The sequence below is a fragment of the Podarcis liolepis genome (genome assembly GCF_965112155.1).
Source record: "Podarcis liolepis genome assembly, chromosome: 13".
Taxonomy (NCBI): Eukaryota; Metazoa; Chordata; class Lepidosauria; order Squamata; family Lacertidae; genus Podarcis; species Podarcis liolepis.
The window spans coordinates 3,881,209-3,908,277 of NC_139573.1; the positions used below are offsets into that span (position 1 = coordinate 3,881,209).

General features: G+C 46.2%; 1 protein-coding gene across 2 annotated transcripts in view; it reads right to left on the reverse strand.

Annotated features, from left to right (window-relative positions):
• Positions 1-25,546, reverse strand: part of SLC2A4 (solute carrier family 2 member 4) — a 53,883-nt gene extending 28,337 nt beyond the window's left edge. Inside the window, exons 1-2 of one of the 2 annotated variants that reach the window (XM_083472701.1) lie at positions 24,504-25,546; positions 1,666-1,785 (exon numbers count right to left, since the gene is read on the reverse strand). In XM_083472701.1, the coding sequence (XP_083328827.1) occupies positions 1,666-1,785; positions 24,504-24,548 (165 nt within the window). In that variant the 5' untranslated portion in view covers positions 24,549-25,546. Of the gene's footprint in view, positions 1-1,665; positions 1,786-6,938; positions 7,068-24,503 lie in introns of those variants that run through there. The other variant, XM_083472702.1, reaches the window with a different exon arrangement.
• Between the last annotated feature and the right edge of the window lie 1,523 nt (positions 25,547-27,069).

A 27,069-nucleotide genomic window follows, 5' to 3' on the forward strand; every position in this document is an offset into this window, starting at 1 on the left:
TAGATTACTATAATAGTTCGTGGACAGAGCGGCTGTTTGCCATGAAGAACATCTCGGGTTTAGATCCTTGGGATTTAGGGTTGGGAACGCCGCCTTTCCCTAGGTGTTGCTAGACTACAACTCCCATCATCCCAAGCTAGCAGGCCCAGTGGATGATGGGAGTTGTAGTCCAACAATACCTGGTTGAGAGGGGCTGGTGTGGACTACTGGTCTGACTCTGTAGGAGGCATTGCCTTCTGTTCCGAATTGTTTTGTCATTTCATTTACGAAAAATCATTTCATTTTTCATTTAAGAAAATCCATATACCGCTCGATTGTACAAAAAAACCCCAACAACCTAAGTCGCTTACAAAAAACACAAATTAAAATTGTTGATAAAAAGCAGGTATTTAAAAAACATTTGGAAGAATGTTTAATGCAAATTCTTATACAGTGGTGCCCCGCAAGACGAATGCCTCGCAAGACGGAAAACTCGCTAGACGAAAGGGTTTTCCGTTTTGGAGGTGCTTCGCAAAACGAATTTCCTATGGGCTTGCTTCGCAAGACGACAATGTCTTGCGAGTTCCTGCTGGTTTTCCCCCCTCCCCCCCTTTCTAAGCCGCTAAGCCGCTTATCAGCTGATCCGATCAGCAGATAAGCCGCTAAAAGCCGCTAATAGCGCTAATCCGCTAATCCGTCAATGGGCTTGCTTCGCAAGACGAAAAAACCGCTAGACGAAGAGAATCACAGAACGGATTCTTTTCGTCTTGCGAGGCACCACTGTACAGTGGAGTCTCGGTTTTCAAACGTAATCCATTCCGGAAGACTGTTCGACTTCCGAAACGTCCGAAAACCGAAAGTGGAAGCCTCAGTACAACAGGGAAACTCAAAACGGAAGCCGTGTCGAACATTCGGCTTCCGAAAATCATTCAAAAACCGGAGCAATTACTTCCAGATTTTCAGCGTTCGGCTTCCAAATCGTCCGGCTGCCGAGACATTCGAAAACCGAGGTTCCGCTGTAACACAAAATGGGGCTGCTTCGATTTTAAAAACATATTTTTGTACAGTGCCTAGAAATTAATAATAATGCGCAGAATTAGATAAATTATCAGGAAGGATTCGAAACCGGCGGGACCAGAGACTCTTAGAAGACTGGAGTAAATATATGAACTATTTGAAAAGCAACTGTGTTTAACAGATTACGCTAGTGGGACTGCAAGACGTTTTGTAAGATAGATTATTTGAAATATAGACCATGAAGAGAACTATTAGTTAAGGGTAATTACATGTAATACAGAAAGTAAGACATGCGGAATAAGTGATAAAGAACGGAAAATCATCAGAGGTGTTGATGGAAGTCCAAAATATTGTGTAAGATGAGAAGTTATGTTGTATGACTGTTGAAACTGATATGTTAAAAAAATTAATAAAAATGTGTATGTATGTGTGTGTGTGTGTGTGTGTGTGTGTATGAAATTAATAATAATAACAGTATTGATTCACTCTGTAATTTCCTGTCCTTTCATACCCAATAATATACTTAAGAAACAGAATTATCTACCATTCTCTCAGCCTTCCCCAACTTGCTGCCCTCCAGATGACTGGGACCACCCCTCTCTTTTCTCCCCAGACAGCCTTGGGGGTCTGACCCTCTCTCCTTCCAGGGGAACACCCCCCGCAACAAACCTCTTGCGGCGCGTTGATGACTCCGATGTTGTATCCAAACTGCAGAGACCCCAACACGGCCGTGAAGACGGACAAGATTAAGGTGAAGGTTATCCCGCTCCCCGAATCTTCCTCTCCTTCCTGGGAGAAAACAAGGAGGAAAAAAAGAGTGAGTGATGGATCCCTTTTCTCAGCTCGCAGCTGGATTCCTAGGACCCACGTACCTACAGGACCGGCTCTCCTGGTACGCCCCACGGAGAGGTCCACAAATAACAACATTTTGGGGGTCCCAGGTTGCAAGGTGGTTAGATTGGTCTCAACTAGAGACAGGGCCTTTTCAGCACTGGCCCCGACTTGGTGGAACGCTCTGTCCCAAGAGACTAGGGCCCTGCGGGACTTGACATCTTTCCACAGGGCCTGCAAGACAGAGCTGTTCCGCCTGGCCTTCGGCTTAGACTCACTCTGACCCCTTATATGGGATTTGGTATATAAATTTTTCCCTTGGCTTTTTTGCTGAGACATGTAGGACCAGCATTGATAGCTTGCTCGGGTGAATATCTGATGCTTCCTCCCTTTATGGTCTTGATTTATGGGCTACTACTGGCGCTGTGGGTTAAACCACAGAGCCTAGGACTTGCCAATCAGAAGGTTGGCGGTTCAAATCCCCGCGACGGGGTGAGCTCCCGTTGCTCGGTCCCTGCTCCTGCCCACCTAGCAGTTCAAAAGCACGTCAAAGTGCAAGTAGATAAATAGGTACCACTCCGGCGGGAAGGTCAACGGCGTTTCCGTGCGCTGCTCTGGTTCGCCAGAAGCGGCTTAGTCCTGCTGGCCACATGACCCGGAAGCTATACGCCGGCTCCCTCGGCCAATAAAGCAAGATGAGCGCCGCAACCCCAGAGTCGTCCACGACTGGACCTAACGGTCAGGGGTCCCTTTACCTTTACTAAAATGAGGCTGCATTTTAAGCTGTATTTTAAGCCATATTTTAATTAACTGTTTGGTGGTGGTTGATGTTTTTCTATTACATTTTATTGTAATTCGTATTTGGTGCTAGCCGCTGTGAGCCCTGCCCTGCCGGCGAGGGAGGGGTATAAATAAACATTTATTTACTTATGCGTGTGATATTTTGACATCCTGATGTCGCGCACGTGAGCATACGCAAAACCCCACATTTGAGGGAAAACACACTTTGCACATGCCCAGAAGCATGCCCTGGCTTTTGGTTTGGAGTCGGTCTGACCCCCTCCTTTGGTAATCCTCATAGAACTCTAGCCCAATGGTTGCCATTAAATAAAATTATTATTATTATTATTATTATTATTATTATTATTATTATTATTATTCCAGCTGCCACCCAGAGCATCTTCACCTCGCTGTCCACGGCACCCCAAATCTGCACCCCAAAGCACCCACCACCCGTGTTGCAAACTTTGTGTTCAGAAGACGGTTCACAGAGATGGAATTAAGAAACCTCCAGAGTCCCAGGTTATCCCTATACGGTGGTACCTTGCTTCCCAAACGCCAAAAACCCGGAAATAAGTGTTCTGGTTTTTGAACGTTTTTCGGGAGCCAAAGGTCCGATGCGGCTGTCGGCTATTGTTTCTGGGGCGCCTGCACCAATCAGAAGCCGCGCCTTGGTTTTCGAATATTCCGGAAGTCAAACGGACTTCCGGAACGGATTAGGTTTGGCGCTTTCGTTTTTGCTCTTTATTTTGCGTTTTTGCTTTTGAGGCTTTTTCAGTTAATTAGTTTTTTGTGACTGTTCAGCTACTGATGGATTGATCGATTGTGTGACGTCGGAAATGGATAAAAGCCCCCCATCCAAACAAGGACTATCATCAGTGCAGGTAAGGAAAAAAAGTAATTTTAATTTGTATCATCTACGATACTGTCTTATTTATTTTATAGTACAGCACATTGATTATTGCTTTCGTTTTATGGATCCATGGTCTCGTTAGAGAGTAAAATTCATGTTAGATGGCTGTTTTAGGGGTTGTTTTTAAAAGTCTGGAATGGATTAATCCCTTTTGCATTACCTTCTATGGGAAAGCGCACCTTGGTTCTGGAACGCTTTGGTTTTGGAACGGACTTCCGGAACGGATCAAGTTTCAGAACCAAGGTACTGTATCTTTATGACGATTTCTCCCTCCATCTCTTTGTTGTTTACAGACAGATACCTCTCAGGTTGTTGTTTTACAACTTCCTCCTCGCCTTTCTCTCTCTCTCTCTCTCTCTCTCAGGTGAGAGGTCACCTTCAAACCGAGAGAAAAATGGAGCAAGAATATCTGCCTTTTTCTTCTTCTCGGGACTAGTTAGACCAGAATGAGAAACCTCTGTCTGGTTGCCTCAGCCTCGGAAACGATAATGCGAGAATTACATGAAGATGATGTACAGATGGTACACAACACCAGTGCAGTTAGGGAAAATGTACAAAACTAGTTCAAATATACAGTGGTGCCCCGCAAGACGAATGCCTCGCAAGACGAAAAACCCGCTAGATGAAAGGGTTAAACCACAGAGCCTAGGACTTGCCGATCAAAAGGTCGGCGGTTCGAATCCCCGCCACGGGGTGAGCTCCCGTTGCTCGGTCCCTGCTCCTGCCAACCTAGCAATTCGAAGCACACCAGTGCAAGTAGATAAATAGGTACCGCTCCAGTGGGAAGGTAAACGGTGTTTCCGTGCGCTGCTCTGGTTCGCCAGAAGTGGCTTAGTCCTGCTGGCCACATGACCCGGAAACTGGACGCCGGCTCCCTCGGCCAGTAAAGCGAGATGAGCGCCGCAACCACAGAGTCGTCCATGACTGGACCTTAATAGTCAGGGGTCCCTTTACTTTTACCTTACATATACCGTATTTTTGCTGTATGAGACACACTTTTTCCCTCCTAAAAAGTAAGGGGAAATGTGTTTGCGTTTTATGGAGCGAATGCAGGCTGCACAGCTATCGCTGAAGCCAGAACTCTTGCAAAGCCTCTTCAACAACATTTGATTCACAATATTTTTTGCTTTGTTTTCCTCCGCTAAAAACTAGGTGTGTTTTACGGTCAGGTGCGTCTTGTAGAGCGGAAAATACGGTACAGTGGTACCTCAGGTTAAGTACTTAATTCGTTCCGGAGGTCCGTTCTTAACCTGAAACTGTTCTTAACCTGAAGCACCACTTTAGCTAATGGGGTCTCCTGCTGCTGCTGCGCCACCGGAGCACAATTTCTGTTCTTATCCTGAAGCAAAGTTCTTAACCTGAAGCACTATTTCTGCGTTAGCGGAGTCTGTAACCTGAAGTGTATGTAACCCGAGGTACCACTGTAATGATTATGTAAGGAATAAGAGCAATCATGATGTTATTCAAAATGTGCGCTGCAGGGCAGATATGTCCCGTTTGAATTTTCCACCTGAGACACCAAACCGACTCATTTTCCCGTTCCCAAACGCAGGCATCTTTGATTTTTATAAGAAGTCTTCAGAAGAGAGATATTGTTGGGAACTTGAGAGAGAGGGGAGAATCAGTGGTACCCCATAAACTGCCGCATTAGTCTGCTTCTGGTTTTCACCTACTTATTATTGGCCTTGGCGAAAACAAATAATTCCATATTTCCTGTAACGCCAGCGGCGCCTGCCCCCTCCAGCGTGTGGCACCAAAAGGAAATGAGCTTTGGAAACCAAAGATGTTGCAAATTGCCATCTCTTCCCAGTTCCCAGGAACTAGGGCGAGGCCAGCCTTGCCCGGCGTGGACTGCGCTCGGCTTGGCAGGAGTAATGTCAATATTTGAGAATAGTGATTATATTATCCACTATCATTGTCTCCCCTCACCACCAACAGCGGCAAGCTCAGTCCCAAAGGATCACATTTGTGGAGGGGGGTGGGTACAGGAAATTGGGAGCTTGCACACAAACACCCCCCCCCCAACTGTTTTCGGCCTTGCCCCAAAGTGGAAAAACTTTTGCAGGAGGAAAGCCATAGGACCTCACAACAAAGGAAATTGTCCCACAGCCGCCACACGGTTCAACCACAGAATTTGCTCTCGTGCAAGCGACGGCCCCCGGTTTCAATGGCCTTGGAAAAACCGATCCGGCCAATTTATTTATTTACATTCTTTCCGAAAGGAAAATGCAGCAAATTGATCGGGATTAACAACATCCGTTGAAGACAATCCGAAAATTAAACTAACAGTAAATGGAAAAGCAGATTCTGGGGTGTGTTTTTTTAGCAGGCACCAGAAAAAGGGAAGTTGAAGGCCTGTCGTCAAGTGGCGGGGAGTTCCAAAGTTCAGGCGCAGCCACGCTAATATGGTCTTATAAATGTGGAATGTGCCCGATCTCATAGGTCAACGCTGGAGGATCAATGGTGAACAGCCGCAATGGCCATGTTCTTCCTTCGCTGGGTTTTAGGAAGGAGAGGGTCCCCCGGGCATCTGAGAACAGGACCCCGTACCTGGGGGGCATTCCGTCTCCCACATATTGCGCCATCGACGGCCCGCCTGCCGGCAGATAGCAAGGCGTGTTGTGACACAGAGCTCTTCAGCGATGCGCTGGCAGATGAGGGCTTCCCATAACCCCACGTACCGCACGTAGCCCCAGGATGGCGCACCACGGCGCACAGCCTCAAGGCCGAACGCTATTTCGCCCCGGGGCAGTGGCGCAAAAAACATGCCAGGCTGCCACCTTTGCACAACACTCACGCCGAGGCTATTTAGGCGTGCGAGGAGTGAGCGACGCCTGTCCAGAGCTATAGGGCTGGCCTCTGCTCTGGTGCCCCTTGTGGGTTTCTTATCTGTGCCCATTTCCTCGCATTCAAGAGTTTTGCCGCCAGCTCCCTGGCAAAGGATATCTTGCGCTCTGCCACACTGAAAATGCGGTGGTGCCGTCCTTTAACGGCCCTCCGAAAACATCAGAGGTTTAGGCTTCCGGGGGAATGCCTTCCACATGCCCATGCCCGCCCTGCCCCTCGTAAACCGAGGATCCCTGCCAACGCCGCCAGAGCCCCATGCAAAGATCGCCAGGCAGCATCAATGCCCTCCTCCACCCCAGAGCCGGCTGCATTTTCGGGGAGCTCGTTCCTGCACAAAACAGACGGCACGGGGCAGGATCAGGCCGGTGGTTGGTTCCGCCGGCCCGGCATCCTGTCCCTCTGTGGGGCCAACCAGATAGATGCCTTTTCTGGGGAGCCCGCCAGCGGGATCCGAGTTCGAGAGCCGCTCTCTTCTTCTAGCGACTGGTTTGGGGTGGCGACATGGGGTGGAGGGGGCTGGAAGGAGCATGTGGGGCTAGGAAGGGGGCTGCAAAGGGGATGCCACACGTACCTTCCTCCGAAGAACCATCCTGAGCCTGCTCCCAGGCTGCCCTCCAAGTGACTCACGCCTCCTGCTTGCTGCCGCAGTTGCTGGAGGCCTGTCCCCTCCCTCTTCCTCTGGGTCTGGTATTTGGGGCGAGGCCCGTTTCCATAGCACTGGGAGGCAGGGAGGGGCAGCCAGACAGGCCAGGAAGGAGGTGAAGAGGGGGGGGAACCCTGCAGGCTGTGCGGCCTAGCGGGCGAAGCAAAGCTCCCTTGCAAAGTTTTAATTTCCCGGCACGGTTCCCCCCCCCCCCGAGCTGGCAGGCAGAAATCCAACACGTGGAGCTTTGTTGGGGCGCTTCACCGGTTGGGTTTCTGCCTGCCACTTACTTGAGTTTTAAGGCAAACTTTGCTGCCTCCTCCTGTTTCTTCCCCTGAGCAGGCAGGCAGAAATCCAACACGTGGAGCTTTGTGGGGGAGCTTCACCGGTTGGGTTTCTGCCTGCCACTTACATGAGTTTTAAGGCAAACGCTGCTGGCTCCTCCTGTTTCTTCCCCCTAAGCAGGCAGGCAGAAATCCAATACGTGGGGCTTTGTGGGGGCGCTTCACCTGTTGGATTTCTGCCTGCCGCTTGAGTTTTAAGGCAAACGCTGCTTGCTTGTGGGTCAGAGTGCAGAGGGGCTGGGAGCTCCTTTTGAGGGGTGGGAATCCAACACGTGGAGCTTTGTTGGCGCACTTCACCGGTTGGGTTTCTGCCTGCCGCTTGAGTTTTAAGGCAAACGCTGCTTGCTTGTGGGTCAGAGTGCAGAGGGGCTGGGAGCTCCTTTTGAGGGGGGAATCCAACACGTGGAGCTTTTTTTGGGCGCTTCACCTGTTGGATTCCTGCCTGCCGCTTGAGTTTTAAAGCGAATACTGCTGGCTTGTGGGTCAGAGTAGAGCAGGGGTGCTGGGAGCCCCTTTTGAGGGGGGAAATTGTGGGTTTTCTCTCTTTTTTTGAGCTGGAGGAGGAAAGGCTGTCTGGAGGCCCTGAGGGTTTGTGCTCTGCTGGAGAAGAGAGAGACAGCAGTGTGGCTAAGGTTAGTGTTGTGTGTGTGTGTGTGTGTGTGTGTGTGTGTGTGTGTGTGTGTGTTTATTAGTGCATTTGTTTTCCGGCAATCTGGAACGGACCTCCCACCCCAGGCACCCAGGGGAGGGCGTCCTGTCCTGACAGACATCCGCACAAGAGAGGACCATATTAGGGGATGCTGTTGGAGCCAGGAAGCTTCAGAAATGTAAACACGGAAAGGGCTTCTTGAGCCCCAAAAAAGGGAGGAGGAGGAGGGACAGCAAGGGTTAACTGGCAACCAATCTCAAGCCATTTCCAGCAAAACTTTAAGGGGCTCCTTGTGGCAACCAAGCAGCAAATTAAATTTTGCTGAGCGACAATTCGCTCCCGCGAACAAAGGGCCTCTGAGCACGCGCAGAGTTCCCTGCATTTGTTGGAGCGGCTGCGACAAAGGATGTGGCACAAGGGAGCGATTAACCGCTGGGGGGATAATATAAGATGAAGTCTGGCAGAGACACCAACTGCCTTTATAATGTTTGATGTTTCCTTTTTACTTATTCCTTTTTAATGTTTGTTTGAATGCAAAAAGTGGAATATAACTTCCTTGTATCTTACAGTGCGGCGGTTTGTTTGATTTTTCCGTTATTTCTTTGATTGTATGTTTGTTTATTTGTATGTACGCCTGTTTTCTCATCCATGTATTTATTTTAAATGGATATATATATATATATATATATATATATATATATATATATATATATATGAAGAAATTGTAATATAACATATGCACATCTAATTCAATGCCTGCCCACCCTGCTTTTATCCCGGCTTTGGGGGAAATGTAGAGGAGACCCCCTTAATTTTTTGCCTCCCTAGTTCACGACTGGCCGGGGGGGGAGGCCGCCTCCAACGCGCCCTTCTCCAACGCGGCACCCTCTGGGTGTCTTGGGAGTCATAGCGCAAGGCACCGGGTGGGCGCCCGGTTGGCAAAGGACGCTGCGGTGTGTACGTGCATGAAAATGCGACTGCATTTAAAGGATGGCGTGTCACTTCCCCTCTTCGGCGGACGGATCTAAGCCCGCCTGCCTTCTGAGAAGTCTATAAATAAGCGCCGCCAGGTCCATTGTGAGATCAAAACTTTTTTTGAGAGAGCTTCAAAGGAGAAGGAAGCTCAGGCACGCGGTCTTTTTGCTCACATCGCCCCATTTCGCCGGCCGGTGGAAAGATAATAAATGAACATTAAAGGCAGAAAACAGAGCCCCGGTGGTTCTGAACAAAAGGCCCACCTGGCGTCCGACTGCGCCAGCCCAGGTGTGGCAAAAACACCCTCTGTCATTTTGTCCCATCTCTTGCGGAGGCGCAGTTAGTGCCAGCACCGTCCGTTAAGAGTTTGGGTGTCATCTTCGACACCTCCCTTTCCATGGAGGCGCAGATTGCAGCTATAACAAAGGCGGCATTTTTCCATCTCCGCCAACCTAAAGAGTTGGCTCCTTACCTCTCTCGCCCTGATCCAGCCATTGTGATCCACGCAACGGTCACCTCCAGATTGGATTATTGTAACTCGCTCTGCGTGGGGCTGCCCTTGAGACTGACCCAGAAACTCCAGCGGGTGCAGAATGCCGCGGCGAGACTCGTTGCCGCGGGATCACATTCACCCGGTGCTATACCAGTTGCACTGGCTCCCGGTGGAGTACAGGATCAGGTTTAAGGTGCTGGTTTTAACCTTCAAAGCCCTATACGGCCTAGGACCCTCGTACCTACGGGACCGCCTCTCCTGGTATGTCCCACGGAGGACCTTATGGTCTCCAAACAAAAACATCCTGGAGGTCCCAGGCCACAGGGAGGTTAGGCTGGCGTCAACCAGAGCCAGGGCCTTTTCGGCTGTGGCCCCGATCTGGCGGAACGCTCTACCACAAGAGACTAGGGCCCTGCAGGACTTGACATCTTTCCGCAGGGCCTGCAAGACAGAGCTGTTCCCCCAGGCCTTTGGCCAGGGCACAGCCTGACTCCCTCCTTTGGCAATCTTCACAGAACTCTAGCCCAGTGGTTGCCATCAATGTGATTTGAATTAATTTTATAATGAAATGATTTTAGAATGCTGTGTTATTTTATTGTTGTTAGCCGCCCTGAGCCCGGCTTCGTCTGGGGAGTGCGGGATATAAATAAAAAATTATTATTATTATTATTATTATTATTATTATTATTATTATTATTACCGTCCTCCTCCTGAGCTGCCAGGGTTCAAAGGTCGACTGCGCCCGGACATGGGGGCTCCATTTAGCTCTCGCTGATAACGCCAAGGTTGCAGGTTCGAGCCCCGTAAGGGACGCCTGCATATTCCTGCGTCGCGGGGGGTTGGGCTGGATGACCTCTGGGGTGTCCCTGAGGTCTCTACGATTCTGCAAGTCTAGGAATGCAAAAAAAGCCTTTGGCATGATCAGGCAGCCAGTCTCTCCTTATGGAGTTACGCAGGGTCGTTCAAGGTCACGGTGGAATATCTGGGATGGGTAGGTAGGGGAAACTGAGCACGTGGTTATTTATTTCCTAAAAATTAGGCACCGCCCAATTGTTAAAACGGAAAAAGCTCCAAGTGGTTTACAGAAGGGGGGGGGGGCGTTTACGATCCTTTGAAACCTACTAAAAGGTTGTGAACGGCCCTGAGTTCTACGGATAAGGAGAAGAAGAAGAAGACAGATTAAAACCAACTTTCTATAACCAAGTTTCTACACAATGAGGCTGCATTTTAATGTTGTACTATAACCTTGTTTTTAAGTTGTACTTTAATCAATTGTTTTTATACCTGGTGTTAGCCGCCCTGAGCCCGGTCTTGGCTGGGGAGGGCGGGGTATAAATAAAATTTATTATTATTATTATTATTAGCCTGGGTAGGCTTGTCTAAACAAGGATGTTTACAGGGGGGGGGTGTCAAAAAGAATCCAGCGAAGGCACTGGCAGGTGTCAATCAGCAGGGACTTCCAAAGGGCAGGAGGATTCAAATTATTATTATTATTATTATTATTATTATTATTATTATTATTATTAGACCCTTCTTACCTGTGTGAGAGAAGGATCCATTCCATCCCAGGAGACTGCCTTCCGGAATAGAAATCCACGGTAATAATTTCCGTTTATCGGATGCCCGCCTTGCTCTGGAGACACCCCCCCCCCCAGAAAGGCCCGCAATCTCCCCCCGTCTTTTAATACCTCCTCTTAATTTGGCTTCGCTGCCTCCGCACCTCCTCAACATTCAATCCCTTTCCCAAGTCTCTGGGGAAACCAAGGTTTCACCTGCCAGTTTCCAGCTCTGAGATGGGAAAGTTTCCAAGGCAGGGTAGGATTTCATCCTCTGTTTGAGGGGGGGTGGGGGGAACGACACGCGATGCATTTGAGTGGCAGGTGACGGGCATGTCACCGTGTGGGAGAGGGTCCAGTTACTGGCACGTGCAGGACCCCCCCCCCCATGTCCTTGTCTGTCTCTGTGGGTGTCCCACCATCCTCTTCTCCCCCCCCCCCCAAAAAAAAAATATGACAGCAACATCTTTGACAGGCTCTGAAGTTCAGGCTGGGAAACTGGGTCTGCTTTTTTATTTTTAAATTCATTTATTCTTTTTTTTAATAGCGACAGCAACCACAAAAACCACATGCAACGAAAACCACAATAACACTAAGAACACAAATTTAAATTTAACGATTACTTAGTTAAATGCGTTAAGTTAAATGAACTGAAAACAGCTTGCAGATACTTAATTGGCTGAGGGTTTTATTTATGTTAATATGTTTAATTTCATAAAGTTAAGATTTAAGGACGTTAATGTCGAAGTTAAATTTTGTAAGAATGGTGACTTAGGAAACCGTTATGCAATGAAATTCAACCAAGGGGAAGCGAGGAAGTCACTTAACAAAGTTAATAAGTGTAATTTTCAATAAGGCTAGGATTTATGTTTGTCTTATGTGTTTGTTTGTTTATAATATTGGGAAAACCAATAAAAAGAAAAAAGAATACAATTGAACAATTCAGAGTTGAGTACTGATATACCTATTACACCCTTTTAACATTATTTCCCCACCTCTCCTCCCCCTAATTCCCACCATTTTTATGCCTCATCGCTTAAGTATTCCTTCCATATATTTCATATTTCATATTTATCCATTCTTGATATGCAATTTGTTCGTATGCAACTAGTCTGTCCATGTTGTCAATCCATGTGCACAGTGGCATCTTTTTGCGGCTCTTCCGATTCATCAAAACAAGATTTTTTGCCTCTAATATGGCACGGTACATCCATATTTATTTATTTTTAAGCCACCCAGGCTTCTCACTGCCCCCTTCCCGAAATAGGAAGGGGGGTGGGGGCCTCTGCGGCTGCCTTGACAACCTCTGCACCCTGTCAATCAACGGGTGGCCTGGCAGCCAGCACCTGTTCGCCTGCTGGGCGAGGCAAGTGTAATTTAATTTAATTTTTTTTTTAAAGGGCCAGAGGGGAATAGGCAGAGACATGCGCCTTTGCCGCCATTACTCAGCGAAATGGGAGACAGGCCTGATCTGGATGGAAGCAGCCAAATATGGCTTTTTTCCCTCTGTCTCCAGCAGCTGAGGTTCATTCCTGCCTCCAGGCCTGGAAGAACAGCTTTTGCAAAGTGCTTTTTTCCCCCGATGGGAACAGGGACGTCCAAAAGGGCAAGCGGGACATTGCGGGATCAAATAAAAAATGGGGATGGTTTTTGTCCATCGCCAGATTTACGTGTAAAATAAACAAGCTCTAGTTTAGGGCCCCGCTCAATTGGGGCCCCCCAAAAAAATTAAAGGGGGGGGGGGGAAAACCGTAGATGTACATTTCCAAAATATAAAAAATAAAATAAAACCGACATACAGTGTTTTGTGTTGTGTATGGACCTAAAGGTAAAGGTAAAGGGACCCCTGACCATTCGGTCCAGTCGTGGCCGACTCTGGGGTTGCGGCGCTCATCTCGCTTTACTGCCCGAGGGAGCCGGCGTACAGCTTCCGAGGTCATGTGGCCAGCAGGACTGAGCCGCTTCTGGCGAACCAGAGCAGTGCACGGAAACGCCGTTTACCTTCCCGCCGGAGTGGTACCTATTTATCTACTTGCACTTGACGTGCTTTCAAACGGCTAGGTTGGCAGGAGCAGGGACCGAGCAACGGGAGCTCACCCCGTAATGGGGATTCGAACCACCAACCTTCTGATCGGCAAGTCCTAGGCTCAGTGGTTTAACCACCAGCGCCACCCGCGTCCTGTGTATGGACCTATTAGGTCTATAAATGACCATAGAGCATATATTCAACACAAAAAAACAGGGACAATTTGTTGTTGACAAAGGACAGCTGGACATATAAAGGGCCCCGTTACCTTCAGTAGCTTAGGGCCTCATCAGACCTGAATCGGGCCCTTCTTCTGTCGACCCGGGACTGTCCCGGGAAAATAGGGGCACTTGAGAGGGTCTTCAGACTGCTGGCAATCAGCTCCGATCCCTGCTGCAAAAGCTCAGCATTGCTTGCAGAGTAAGCCCCCCCCAGTTACCCTGGGAGCAAGCTCCCTTCGGATTCAGTGGGGCTTACTTCCGAGTAGGCAAAGTTAGGGATGGATGGCACTGCCAGCTAAACTAAGGCAGGAAGAAAAACGCCACAGTGATTTCGAAAAGAGGCAGCAAAACGTCAGTTCTATTATATTGCTGTCATTAATAATTGCATTTATATCCCGGCGTTTTCTGCAAGGAGCTCAAAGTCTTGTATGGGGCTCTATTCTGGCTCTTTCTCATTTAACCCTGCGAGGGAGGTCAGGCCAACTGGGCTCAAGGTCACCCACTGAGTTTCAGGGTGATTTGAACCCAAGTCTCATCCGGGTTCTAGGCAGACGCTCTAACCACTATACCGCACTGCCCCAGCAACTTAATCTGGTTTATAATCAGATATTCTTCACTTGGGTTTTGTTATTGTAACCCACATACGACTGTACTCATGCCTATTTTATAGTTTTGGTTTTCCAGCTTTTAGTTTCCGTCTGTTGTTATAGCCCTTCTATATACATTATAAAATGATTTTTTTAAAAAACAAACCACAACCAACAGCTTTGCAAAAAATGAGAGCGAGGATAATCTGGAATTATTTGCTAAAAGCTTAATTATCTTACACCTTTTCGTGGCAAATGTTTGATTATATTTATGAAAGCTAAATATGTATATCTTTGTCTATGTAAAGTGATTCATTGAGGATTTAATATCAGTCTCTGTGTATAGAATTAAAGGGAAATAATAATAATATAGTTTTGATTTTTGAACCTAATGCTTTGTGCTGTATGTTCATGCGTATTATTAAGTGAAGTAAAATTAATGGTGTTTTTTTAAAAAAAAGAGAAAGAAAGGAAGGAAGGAAGGAAGGAAGGAAGGAAGGAAGGAAGGAAGGAAGGAAAGTGGTTGCGTCTACAATTTTCCGGTAGTCACAATTCAATATTTACTTGTCCTGTTTAATTATGGTGAATTCTGTGCTGTACGGAGCACTGAGGGAACCATTAATTGAAATTAACGGACATACCTAACTCAGGTCTACTTTTTGGTCCGAGACCTGGGCGGGATCAGGGTTCAAGTCCCCTGAACCACAAAATTCACTGGCCTTCAGCCAGTCACTGACTTTACTCAGGCTAAACTACCTCGCAATGTCGTTGTGGGGTTTAAATGAGGAGCGGGAGGAGAAACGTGCAAACCGCTTTGCGCTCCTTGGAGAAAAAAAGGTGGGGTATAAATGCAAGAAATGAACTTTTTATTTATTTAAGAGAAGGTTCCTCTGAGCATGTGCAGAGTGGGCGAATGTCTCTCCCCAGCGAGTAAAGCTCAGCATCGCCCTACAGGGGCAGGTTTAGGGACGAAAGCTTCCAGATCAGAGACTCTTTAGCCTGGTGGAGTCTCATCTGAGAAATGGATGCTCTCCCAGACAAAAGGAACATCCAAAATAAACATAAGGGCATAAGCCTGTACTGATGGAAACCTCACTTCTGTTGTCTATGCTCTGGTAACCTTTAGGTTAGATTACTGCAATGCGTTCTATGTAGGGCTGCCTCTGAACCATAGCTGCCAAGCGTCCCTTATTTGGCGGGACAGTCCCTTATCCCAGCGCCATGTCCCGCTGCTGTCCCTTATTGATGAGGCTTCGTTTGGCTGCTGGCTGGGCTTTCTACCTTTGGCTCAGAGGGGCTCAGAAGTTGAACATACCTGTGCCCGGAAAATCCCTTATTTTGGCTGCTGATCCCTTATTTTCAAATCTGTAAGTTGACAGCTATGCTCTGAATACAGTTCAGCTGGTTTCTGCTTTTGACCTGTCAACAGTGCCCGATTTACGTACAGTCATACCTCGGGCTATAGATGCTTCGGGTTGTCCGATTTCGGGTTGCGCACTGCGCCGAACCTGGAAGTACTGAAACAGGTTACTTCCGGGTTCTGTGCTTGCGCTTGCGCAGAAGCGCTAAATTGCGCTTTGCCCATGCACAGAAGCACCGAATTGCAACCCGCGCATGCTTCCCGCACGGATCATGTTCGTAACCCAAGCGTCCACCGTGTAAGCTAAACAAGCTGTAGCTTAGGGCCCCACTCTCTTGGGGCCCCCAGAAAATTAAAGGAAAAAAACAACTGGATGTACATTTCCAAAATATAAGATAAAAAAGAAATGAAATAAAACCTACATGCAGCAACAGTGTTTTGTGTTGTATAGGCTCCTAGGATGTCAGTTAAGGGCCCCGCCTGCTAGCCTGCTCCCTAAAATATCACTGGTTTGCTCCTTTCTATATATAGGGTGCCTACATTCTGCTGTTTATAATTATTAGTAGTTTGCACCATATATTTACACCTATTATTATTTCATGTTATAGCAAGTTTCCTGAGACTAGATTATCAGTCTTTGTAAATTGTGTTTCTAAAGGAACTCTTGTTATCGCCAAGTGCCAATGTGTTTGCATTCTGAAGTTTGTTAAGATTTAAAAAAATCATTTAAAGTTAGAACTGAATCATTATTTCACTAACATACTTCTTCTCAATTGTGTTTCCCTATTAAAATACTTCTTCTGAATTGTATTTCAGTTCAACATTTACTTTGATAAAATGCATATTTTGTTATGTGCATATGGCTTTAGAGACCTGGATGTACATTTCCAAAATATAAGATAAAAAACGAATAAAATAAAACCTACATACTGTACAGTGTTTTGTGTTGTGTATGGACGTATTAGGTCCATCAATGACCATTGAGCATATATTCAACACACACAAAACGGGACAATTTGTTGTTGACAAAGGACAGCTGGACATATAAAGGGCCCCATTACCTTCTGTAGCTTAGGGCCTCATCCAACCTAAATCTGGCCCTGTCTATCAAGCCTTAAACGGCTCAGGACCGCCTCTCCCCATATAAGCCAACCGGGACCCTTTGATCATCACCTTAGGACCTCCTTTGTGTGCCTCCTCCGTGTCCGGAGGGTGGCGACGCAAGAACAGGGCCTTATCTGTGGTGGCTCCTCCGTCTGCAGGACGCTCTCCCCAGGAAGGTTCGCCTGGTGCCTTCAATATACAGGCAAAAATGTTCCTCTTCTCCTGGGTCTTTGGCTAATTAAATCTATGGCCATTTAAACCTAGATCTAGATCAAGGGAAGTAATAGTGCCACTGTATTCTGCTCTGGTCAGACCTCACCTGGAGTACTGTGTCCAGTTCTGGGCACCACAGTTCAAGAAGGACACTGACCAACTGGAACGTGTCCAGAGGAGGGCAACCAAAATGGTCAAAGGCCTGGAAACAATGCCTTATGAGGAACGGCTAAGGGAGCTGGGCATGTTTAGCCTGGAGAAGAGGAGGTTTAGGGGTGATATGATAGCCATGTTCAAATATAGAAAAGGATGTCACATAGAGGAGGGAGAAAGGTTGTTTTCTGCTGCTCCAGAGAAGCGGACACGGAGCAATGGATCCAAACTACAAGAAAGAAGATTCCACCTAAACATTAGGAAGAACTTCCTGACAGTAAGAGCTGTTTGACAGTGGAATTTGCTGCCAAGGAGTGTGGTGGAGTCTCCTACTTTGGAGGTCTTTAAGCAGAGGCTTGACAACCATATGTCAGGAGTGCTCTGATGGTGTTTCCTGCTTGGCAGGGGGTTGGACTCGATGGCCCTTGGGGTCTCTTCCAACTCTATGATTCTATGATTCTAAACCGTTTTGGGTATGTTGCTTTAGTTTGTTACTTTGTTAAGCATTTTTTGTCTTTTTATACTGCAAACCGTTCTGCGATTTAATAAATAAAAGCGATGTTTATAAGCAGGTGCTGAGCCACACACGAAAATGTTCCAGGATGCCAATATGGCACGGCTAAATACTGCAGGATTTCTGTGCGCTCTGAATAACGGAGGGGAGGCGCATGCGCGGTGAAAGATTGGTGCGATGTGCGATTGTTTGCGCATGAGCTAAATGACAGAGCCGACTTGAATGCAGTCCTGTCTCCCTGCTAGGTAGCAGAGTGCCAATCGCCGGGTGCGATGCAGCCATCGCACGGCCACAAAATTTCATAGAATCATAGAGTTGGAAGAGACCCCAAGGGCCATCGAGTCCAACCCCCTGCCAAGCAGGAAACACCATCAGAGCACTCCTGACATATGGTTGTCAAGCCTCTGCTTAAAGACCTCCAAAGTAGGAGACTCCACCACACTCCTTGGCAGCAAATTCCACTGTCAAACAGCTCTTACTGTCAGGAAGTTCTTCCTAATGTTTAGGTGGAATCTTCTTTCTTGTAGCTTGGATCCATTGCTCCGTGTCCGCTTCTCTGGAGCAGCAGAAAACAACCTTTCTCCCTCCTCTATGTGACATCCTTTTCTATATTTGAACATGGCTATCATATCACCCCTTAACCTCCTCTTCTCCAGGCTAAACATGCCCAGCTCCCTTAGCCATTCCTCATAAGGCATCATTTCCAGGCCTTTGACCATTTTGGTTGCCCTCCTCTGGACACGTTCCAGTTGGTCAGTGTCCTTCTTGAACTGTGGTGCCCAGAACTGGACACAGTACTCCAGGTGAGGTCTGACCAGAGCAGAATACAGTGGCACTATTACTTCCCTTGATCTAGATGCTATACGCCTATTGATGCAGCCCAGAATTGCATTGGCTTTTTTAGCTGCCGCGTCACACTGTTGGCTCATGTCAAGTTTGTGGTCAACCAAGACTCCTAGATCCTTTTCACATGTACTGCTCCCAAGCCAGGTGTCACCCATCTTATATTTGAGTTTAGCAATGCAGCTCCAGGTCACGCTCGCCACACGCGTGTGCTTTCCGTGATGTCACAGAAGGTAGTTGTGCTTTGCACACACATCAGAATGACGGACAATTGCTCCAGAGGCTCTGCGCAAGAGAACGTGCAGAGTGCCGCAACTGCAGGATGGATCTGATTTAAATCAAATCAATTTAAATCACGAGTCAGTAAGACCCAATTTAAATCTTTTTTTTATTTAACAGGAAGACTGATTCTTGCTGGTATAATCTGAATATTTACCAACCAGATGAAGCTTTCATTTTCGGAATAATAAATCTTCAGAGTAGTTATTACAGTTATATCAGAAATTACTGATTTGATTCTACTATTAGAAATACATTGACAGGTAGTTATGAAATTATTGCGAGGTTTGATAATTTAACTGTTTATATTTGGACAACTTTTCTGCTGTACTTTATCAGAAGGAGAAAAATAATCATTTCCTAAATAACTATTTAAACAATTTATATAACTAAAACAATAACATTGTAGCATATGTATCCATGTTTGTTAACTGATGTGGTTAAACTTTTTTTTAAAAAACAACACCTTAGACTGAGTTTTAGCACACATGAAAAAACTTTAAACAAATCCTTATTTCCTGATAAATAGCCTTTGGACTATAATGTCACTTAAATAGAAAACTATCTTTCCTCCAATAGCATTTTATTTTAAAAATCCAATTGAAATAAAAAAAAAACCACCCAATTTAAATTTTTAAAAATCTGATTTTTAAAATTTTATTTTAAAAAAAATAAATCATGAATTTTTATCTACCCTGTGCAGATGTGACCCATTCTGGGCCCAATCCTGCCTATTGAAAAGGGACTACATATGGGGTGCTGATTGCGAGAAATTTGGGATACCATATATAAAGAACTTAAAAAGATATTCAAATTCTCATTCACAAAAAAACCTGAGGCCTTCTTGTTAGGAATTATGTCCATGGAAATTAAGAAAAATGTTGGACCTCTTTTTATGTACGCAACCACAGCGGCTGGGATTTTAATAGTAAAGAACTGGAAAAGAACTGATAACATCAGTTATTTACAACTTGCAAGGATGACAGAAAGATTCAGAGGAAATTTAGTACAGAAAGTTAATAAAGATTGGATAATGTTTAAAGAATACCTTAAAATTATTGTGATAATGGTAAGCTCTTGGCAAACTTAGAACAAATCTTGAAATGTAAAGAGAGTACATAACAGAAATGGGAAAGCTAAAAAAATAAAAATGAACTGTGTACAGATTAACAAAATGTTAAATGGTAAAATGAGAAGATTCGGAAGTTAGTGTTTAAGGTGTGTTTATGTTGTGTAGTGTGTCCTGTTTGTATTATATGTATTGTCGAAGTTAAATAGTGTAAGTTATAAGTTATATGTGTCAACTGATGTTAATCGATGTATAATAAAGGTATTAAAAAAGAAAGAAAGATAGCAAAAATGTACAAAACCGGCTCAAACATTTGTTGGAAATGTAAAAGAAGGGACTTTTTATCATATGTGGTGGGAGTGTAGAGATGTTTTTAAAAATTGGGAAATGATATACAATGAATTGAAAAAAAATGTTTAAAATGACATTTGTAAAAAAAAACCCAGAAGCATTTCTGTTAGGGATTGTGGGAAAAGACCTGCCAAAGAAAACAAAGAATTTATTTATGTATGCGACAACAGCGGCAAGAGTCTTGATAGCACAAGGATGGAAGAACGAGGAAACCCTGACGAAAGAACAGTGGCAAGAAAAATTGATGAACTATGCAGAATTGGCCAAATTGACTTACAAATTGCGAGATAAGGATAATTGAGATAAGGATAATGGGAACTTTTTACAAACTATTTGAAAAGACAACAAAACGAGCTGGACTCCCTGGCAGGTTTTGAATAAGCATACACACATTTATTGGTTAATAACATGATGGATGGACATGTAAGGATATGTACAGTTTTATAATATGCAGAGAAAATATGGGAAGAGAAATCAGGGAGAGGAGATGAGGGAAGTCCTGGGGCGGGGGAAAGGGAAAACATAACGTATGTGATTATATGGTGAAAATTGATCAATAAAAAATATTTACAAAGGAAAGAAAGAAAGAAAGAAAGAAAGAAAGAAAGAAAGAAAGAAAGAGAGAGAGAGAGAGAGAGAGAAAGAAAGAAAGAAAGAGAGAGAGAGAGAGAGAGAGAGAGAGAGAGAGAGAAAGAAAGAAAGAAAGAAAGAAAGAGAGAGAGAGAGAGAGAGAGAGAGAGAGAGAGAGAGAGATATGGGGCACTGTTTGCTGTCTGCATCAGCGTCAAGAACAAGGCCCGAAAACCTCAATTGCGGCCCTCCAAAAATTTCTAACGGCCCTCAAGACTGTCCCAAGGCGACACACTTTCCCGCAAACATCTCACCCTAACTCCCTTTAATGTTTTTTCCCCAGGCTGGGGTCACACAATCATAGAACTGTACGCTTGCAAGGAACCCCCTAATCTCATCCAGCCCAAGGAAGAAAACACACTCCATTTTTTGCCAATAACTTCTATTGATTTTCCAAGTTATTACAAATCACAGCCAAATCGATTGATAACCGTTTCCAAAACCGGTTTCCCGTTCTCCTTATAAGTCCCAAGTTGAACCAGTGTCGCTGCTTACATTCTCCGGTTAACACCCCCCCCCCCCAGTATTTACCGATATTATTATTATTAGAATGTATTTTAATTAATTGACTGTGCGATTTTATGGACACTGTGCTATTTTTAATTGTCGTTAGTAGCCTGGCTTTGGCCGGGGAGGGCAGGATACAAATAAAATATTATTATTATTATTATTATTATTATTATTATTATCAATCGGCTCACAGCTGAGATGTGCCCTTGAGGTCTGATCGTGCTTCCTGGATGGAGAATAGAATGCAGGGAACTGAATAATAATAATAATAATAATAATAATAATAATAATAATAATAAATTATTATTTATACCCTACCCATCTGGCTGGGTTTCCCCAGTCACTCTGGGCAGCTCCCTACAGAATATTAAAAATAATATTTAAAAACTTCCCTAAACAGGGCTGCCTTCAGTTGTCTTTTAAAAGTAAAGGTATAAAGGTAATATTTACCGTATTTTTCGCTCTATAACACGCACCCGACCATAACACGCACATAATTTTTAGAGGAGGAAAATCCATAGGCATGCCACCCGTAGGCATTCCCTCCATAACACGCACAGACATTTCCCCTAACTTTTTAGGAGGAAAAAAGTGAGTGTTATGGTGCAAAAAATACGGTATATACTCCTGCCTGTTTTGGTCTCTAGTCCTGCACGCCAATGGCACCTGGCTTAGAAGGGGGAAAGATGGTTGAGTCTGTACAACTTAGGGCAAGTCTCTCTCTCTCTCTCTGAGCCTCAGTCCTTCTATCTGCAAAATGGGCGCAAGACCACAGGGTCGTTTGAAGGTCAAGTTTTTGCAAGTTAGTAACGCAGGCGAGCCGAGGGTGTGTTGCGGCTTGATCTAAGAACTGCAGCAGAAAATGTCACGTTAGGGATGGGTTCGGTCACGCTGCCTCCCCTAAGAAAACCCACAGCAATTAAAATTCCTAAATAGCTACTCAGGTTGGTTCGGGGATTATAATTACCGCGGTGGCTTGATGGCGTTTCTCTCAGCAGAGCGGCATAATTGGGCAAGCGGCGGGGAGAACGCTGCAGAAATCCAGCGGTTTGGGAACGGTTTTGATTATGCAAATAACGCATCGTTTGCATACACAAATGCATGCATTTATTAAATGTATACAACCCTTGATGGTTAAAAAAGAAGGTCAGAATGGTTGACGAGAAAAAGGCAAAACAATAAACCTAGCCCTGGGGAAATAGCAAAAAAAATCTGGAAAGTCAAAGGAACGATAGACGAAAATAGCTCAGTCGGTAGATTCTGAATCTCGGGTCGTGGGTTCGAATCCCACATAGGGCAAAAAGATTCCTGCAGAGCTGGGGGAATAGATGAGATAATGTGGGGCAGAGAGGGAGCCGCAGGGCTTTCAGGGACAACAGGAATATCAGCTTCCTGCATTCCTATCGACCTTCAGCCTTGCACGCAGAAATATGAGGACTAGAATTCTGGAAGAAATTCAAAGACTATTTGAATAAATATTCTAACATTAAAGGTATGTAACCACTTGAAAGAACCAATTAGGCCTAGGACAAAATTAGATTTATAAGCATAAATAAGAAAATGCACTATAAGAAAGGTAAAGAAAGTGGAATATGACTGTAATATTGTTTTGTGAAATAATGATATTGGAAACTGCTACATTCAATTTAAGAGGAAATTCAGATGGAGGAGATTAGAGGAAAATCAACTAAAATGTTTATGAAAATGGATATTAATTAATTAACTGATTTTTTTGTTTTTTACTTTTTTTCTGTTTAGGTATGTCAAGTCTGTTATTCTTTTTTGTTTTTTTAATTTCTATACTGTTGTTGTTGCTCTGTTGTTGTGTGGTTTATATCCTTTCCATTATGTCTATTGAAAACTAATAAATATTATTGTTAAAAAAAAAAGAATCTTGCTTTTATTTTCAGCGGGTCTGACTACAGCTCAGTGACAGAGAAGCTGGCATTAGCCCCTGCCCCAAACCCTGGAGAATTGCTACCAGGCAACACTGAGATAGATGGATCTGCGATTTTTGTGTCCCTGCTTTTTGTGTCCCTGCGTTACTCGGGTAAGCGAGCCAAGCTACGCGCAGCGCATAGCTCAGCTGCGGCGCTCGCTCCCACGAGATATAGCGATGGCATCGATTCGGGTAGCATTAAAAGAAGGTAAAGCCTTGGAGCCACGAGGTCTGTATTCTCGGAGGCAGTATCTCAAAGAATCACAGAATGGTGGAGTTGGAAGGGGCTCCCTTAAGGACATCCAGTCCAGCCCCCTGGATTTGGGATTCACAGCTAAATAACCCCTCTCAACGCCTTTTGCAAGGAATCAGAGTGCCAGTCTGGAGTAGTATAACGCAGCTTTTTGCACTCCCTCCTCGCAATCAAGGGATATGGCCTGTGTTGGCGAAGGGGCACGATTCGCACTCAGACCCCGAGCACGCAAAATGAAATCCACTCGAAAGGAGCTGGGCTGGACACAGCTCCTTGCAACCTGGCACCGGAGCACCGAGGCTGTCCCCAAACATAAGGAAGCATTCCCGGGATTCCTGCATTTCAGGGGGTTGGACTAGATGACCTTTGGGTACATTTCAAATCTACGATTTTTTTTTAATTCCTTCCAGGCTGCAATTTGACAATCCATTACACGTCCCATAAAAAATATCCGGTTTCTCCACTGAGCGTTAAAAACTTTGCTAGCAAACACGACTCAGTGGCTTGATTCCCGAAACTCCATGAGGTCTAGAAACCCACCATTTTGAAAATGTGAAAAACGTGTTGGGTTCTTTGCAAGACCCCTGTGTTCTGCCCTCCCTCCCATGGGGCTCGTCCATCCCAGGAACCCACAAGCCCTGCCATTCTTCTGCGTCTACTGGGTGCGGCGATTCTGCGGAGAACAAGGCTCGGCTCAAAAGGCACTTTGCACATGCTCAGAGGCAATATTCTCAGGGGAATGACACAGAAGCTCAAAAATCCCTAGAGGTGGAATCAGGGCCCAAATCCCTTGCTGCCTCTATGGCTGAAAACTAAGACTGTCTCTCTTCCCAGCTCAGAGGCCCGCCTTGCAGGGAGGTCGTTGGCGGGCGAAAGCAGAATGCAATGGAAGGGGAAGCTGAACAGATATCACGATAAATCAACCCCGGACACTGCAAATAACTTGTTTGTGTGAGGACCACTCGCCATAGAATTACAGAGCTGTGGAATCGGAAAGGGACACCTGAGGGTCATCCAGACCAACCCGCTGAGACGAACGCAGTCCGCCTCTATTCTGGAAGCGTCTGAGAGCCGCAATTGGGTGAAAAGCAACTTGGGGAGACGCCCCACTGCAGACAGCGTGGCTTAACCTCTGAGTAAACATGACCCTCATTTCGCAGTCACAGGGACACCCTGAACTAAGTAGGTATAAATAGTTGCTTGCACGATCCGGCGTGAAACCCAACTCTTCAAGTCACAACTCGGAGGCATGTAAAGAGACGTTTGCCGGCGATGGAATGTTCTGAGGAACCCCAGAAAAAGCAACAGCCCCCCAAAATGTGCTCCCAAATCTATGGGTCACCTTCAGCTTTGGGTCTCAGCACCCCCACAGCACCCCACCACCCACTGTCTTCTCTTCTCCAGCCCCCCAACCCAACGTTTACCTCGTCCTCGTCCTCTCTCCGTATCTGCTGGAAACCAGCCGGCATCTTTAGGGAGGCGCCCGGGGCTGTGGCGAGTTCGAATCCTGCTGGAGATGACGCAGAGAGTTGTCTTCTCTTTCGCTTAAAGGCTGGCCCTTCTTCTTTGGGGAAAGAAGTTTAAATCCAAAGTCAAGGTCAAGGCGGGGATTGGAGGTGTGGGGGTAATAAGGATTGAAAACAAAAAAGGGGGGAGTCCGGAAATGTCCTGAGGGAAGGAAAGTAGGGAAGAGGGGAAGAGGTGAAAGGAGGGAGAGAGGGAGAGAAAGGGGGGGGGAAACAGGTGGAGAGAGAGAGAGAAAAAACAGGTGAAAAGAGACAGAAACAGGTGAAAAAGAGAGAGGGGAAAGTTTGATGGAATAAGAGACGGGTGAAGGGAAGGAAGAATGAAGAGAGGGAGGGAAGGACAGATGGATGGAGGGAAGGAAAGAAAGAAAGAATGAAGAAAGGGAGGAAAGAGAGGGAGTGAAGGACAGACGGATGGAGGAAAGAAAGAAAGAAAGAAAGAAAGAAAGAAAGAAAGAAAGAAAGAAGAAAGGGAGGAAAGAGAGGGAGTGAAGGACAGATGGATGGAGGGAAGGAAGGAAGGAAGGAAGGAAGGAAGGAAGGAAAGAAAGAAAGAAAGAAAGGTGAAGGACAGACGGATGGAGGGAAGGAAAGAAAGAAAGAATAAGGGAGGAAAGAGAGGGAGTGTCAAGGAAGCAGAGGAAAGGTGAAATTGTGAGATAGAGGTATAATTCCAAAGAGGGGACAGAGGGGAGAAAAGGAGAAGAGACTGGCAAAGAGGGAAACAAGAAAGAAAGAAAGAAAGAAAGAAAGAAAGAAAGAAAGAAAGAAAGAAAGAAAGGGGGGTCTTCAAAGAGCAGGGAAATCGGGGTGAGGAGGAGAGAGATGTAGAGAAGAGGGGAAGGAGAAAGCCGCGAGGAAGGAGGACTGGGCAAGACCCTCGTGGAAAGAACTCCCGGGCGACTGGCAGGTCTGCAGTTTGGCCAGGGCTGGGCTGGGCTGGGCAGGGGGCAAAGCAAGCAGCACGCCCCCCCGCCCCGCCCCGCCCGCTCCCATTGGCTGGCATCGCTGGGCTGGCACCAGGCCCGGCGGGGCGGGCAGCAGTTCCTGGCTGGCTCCCCGGACGGGGTCGCGAAAGGGGGGAAATCGAGGGACGCGCCTCAGTGGTCCCACTCCGTGAAATGGGCGCAAAGGAAGCCCACCGTCTTTGAATGGGGTTGGACTAGATGTCCCCTTGGCTCCCCGGTTCTCAAGGGCGTGGAAAGGGCAAGCGCTTCTCCTAATCCCAGAAAAAGCGCTTTGAATCTTCTGTCACCTGCACTCTGCTTTTTGTTACCGATCGCTTTTCTTTTTTTAGAGGCAGCGTGGTGTATGCAGTGCCAGATTTACGTATAAACTAAACAAGCTGTAGCTTAGGGCCCTACTCTCTTGGGGGCCCTCCCCAAAATTGGGTATGCCTTGGTCCTGAATGGGGCAACTGTGCCCCCGAAGGACCAGGTGCGCAGCCTGGGAGTCATTCTGGACTCACCGCTGTCCATGGAGATGCAGGTCAGTTCTGTGTCCAGGGCGGCTGTTTATCAGCTCCATCTGGTACGCAGGATGAGACCCTCCCTGCCGGCGGACTGTCTCACTAGAGTGGTGCATGCTCTGGTTATCTCCCGCTTGGACTACTGCCATGCGCTCCACGTGGGGCTACCTTTGAAGGTGACCCGGAAACTGCAACTAATCCAGAATGCGGCAGCCAGACTGGGGACTGGGAGACCACATAACACCGGTCCTGAAAGACCTCCATTGGCTCCCAGTACGTTTCCGAGCACAAGTCAAAGTGTTGGTGCTGACCTTGAAAGCCCTAAACGGCCTCAAAGGCCCAGTAGACCTGAAGGAGCGTCTCCACCCCCATCGTTCTGCCCGGACACTGAGGTCCAGCTCCGAGGGCCTTCTGGCGGTTCCCTCATTGCGAGAAGCAAAGCTACAGGGAACCAGGCAGAGGGCCTTCTCGGTAGTGGCACCCGCCCTGTGGAACGCCCTCCCATCAGATGTCAAGGAGATAAACAACTACCAGACTTTTAGAAGACATCTGAAGGCAGCCCTGTTCAGGGAAGCTTTTAATGTTTAATAGGTTATTGTATTTTAATATTCTTTTGGAAGCCGCCCAGAGTGGCTGGGGAAACCCGGCCAGATGGGTGGGGTATAAATAATAAATTATTATTATTATTATTATTATTGGTCGACAAGCAGATGTCTGGGACTACAACTCCCATCATCCGCATTCCCCCCTCTCGCAGGGCTGTCTGAGGCTTCAGAGCTGAGCTCCACCTTTTTTTGTGTGTTGAATATATGCTCTATGGTAATTTATGGACCTCGTAGGTATCTCAAGCCACTTGCACATAACAATACATGTATTTTATCAAAGTAATTGTGGAACTGAAATACAATTAAGAAGAACATATTAATAGTGAAATTAAGAAGAAGTATATTAAGAGTGAAATAATTATTAAGCTCTAACTTAAAATGGGCTCCTTTT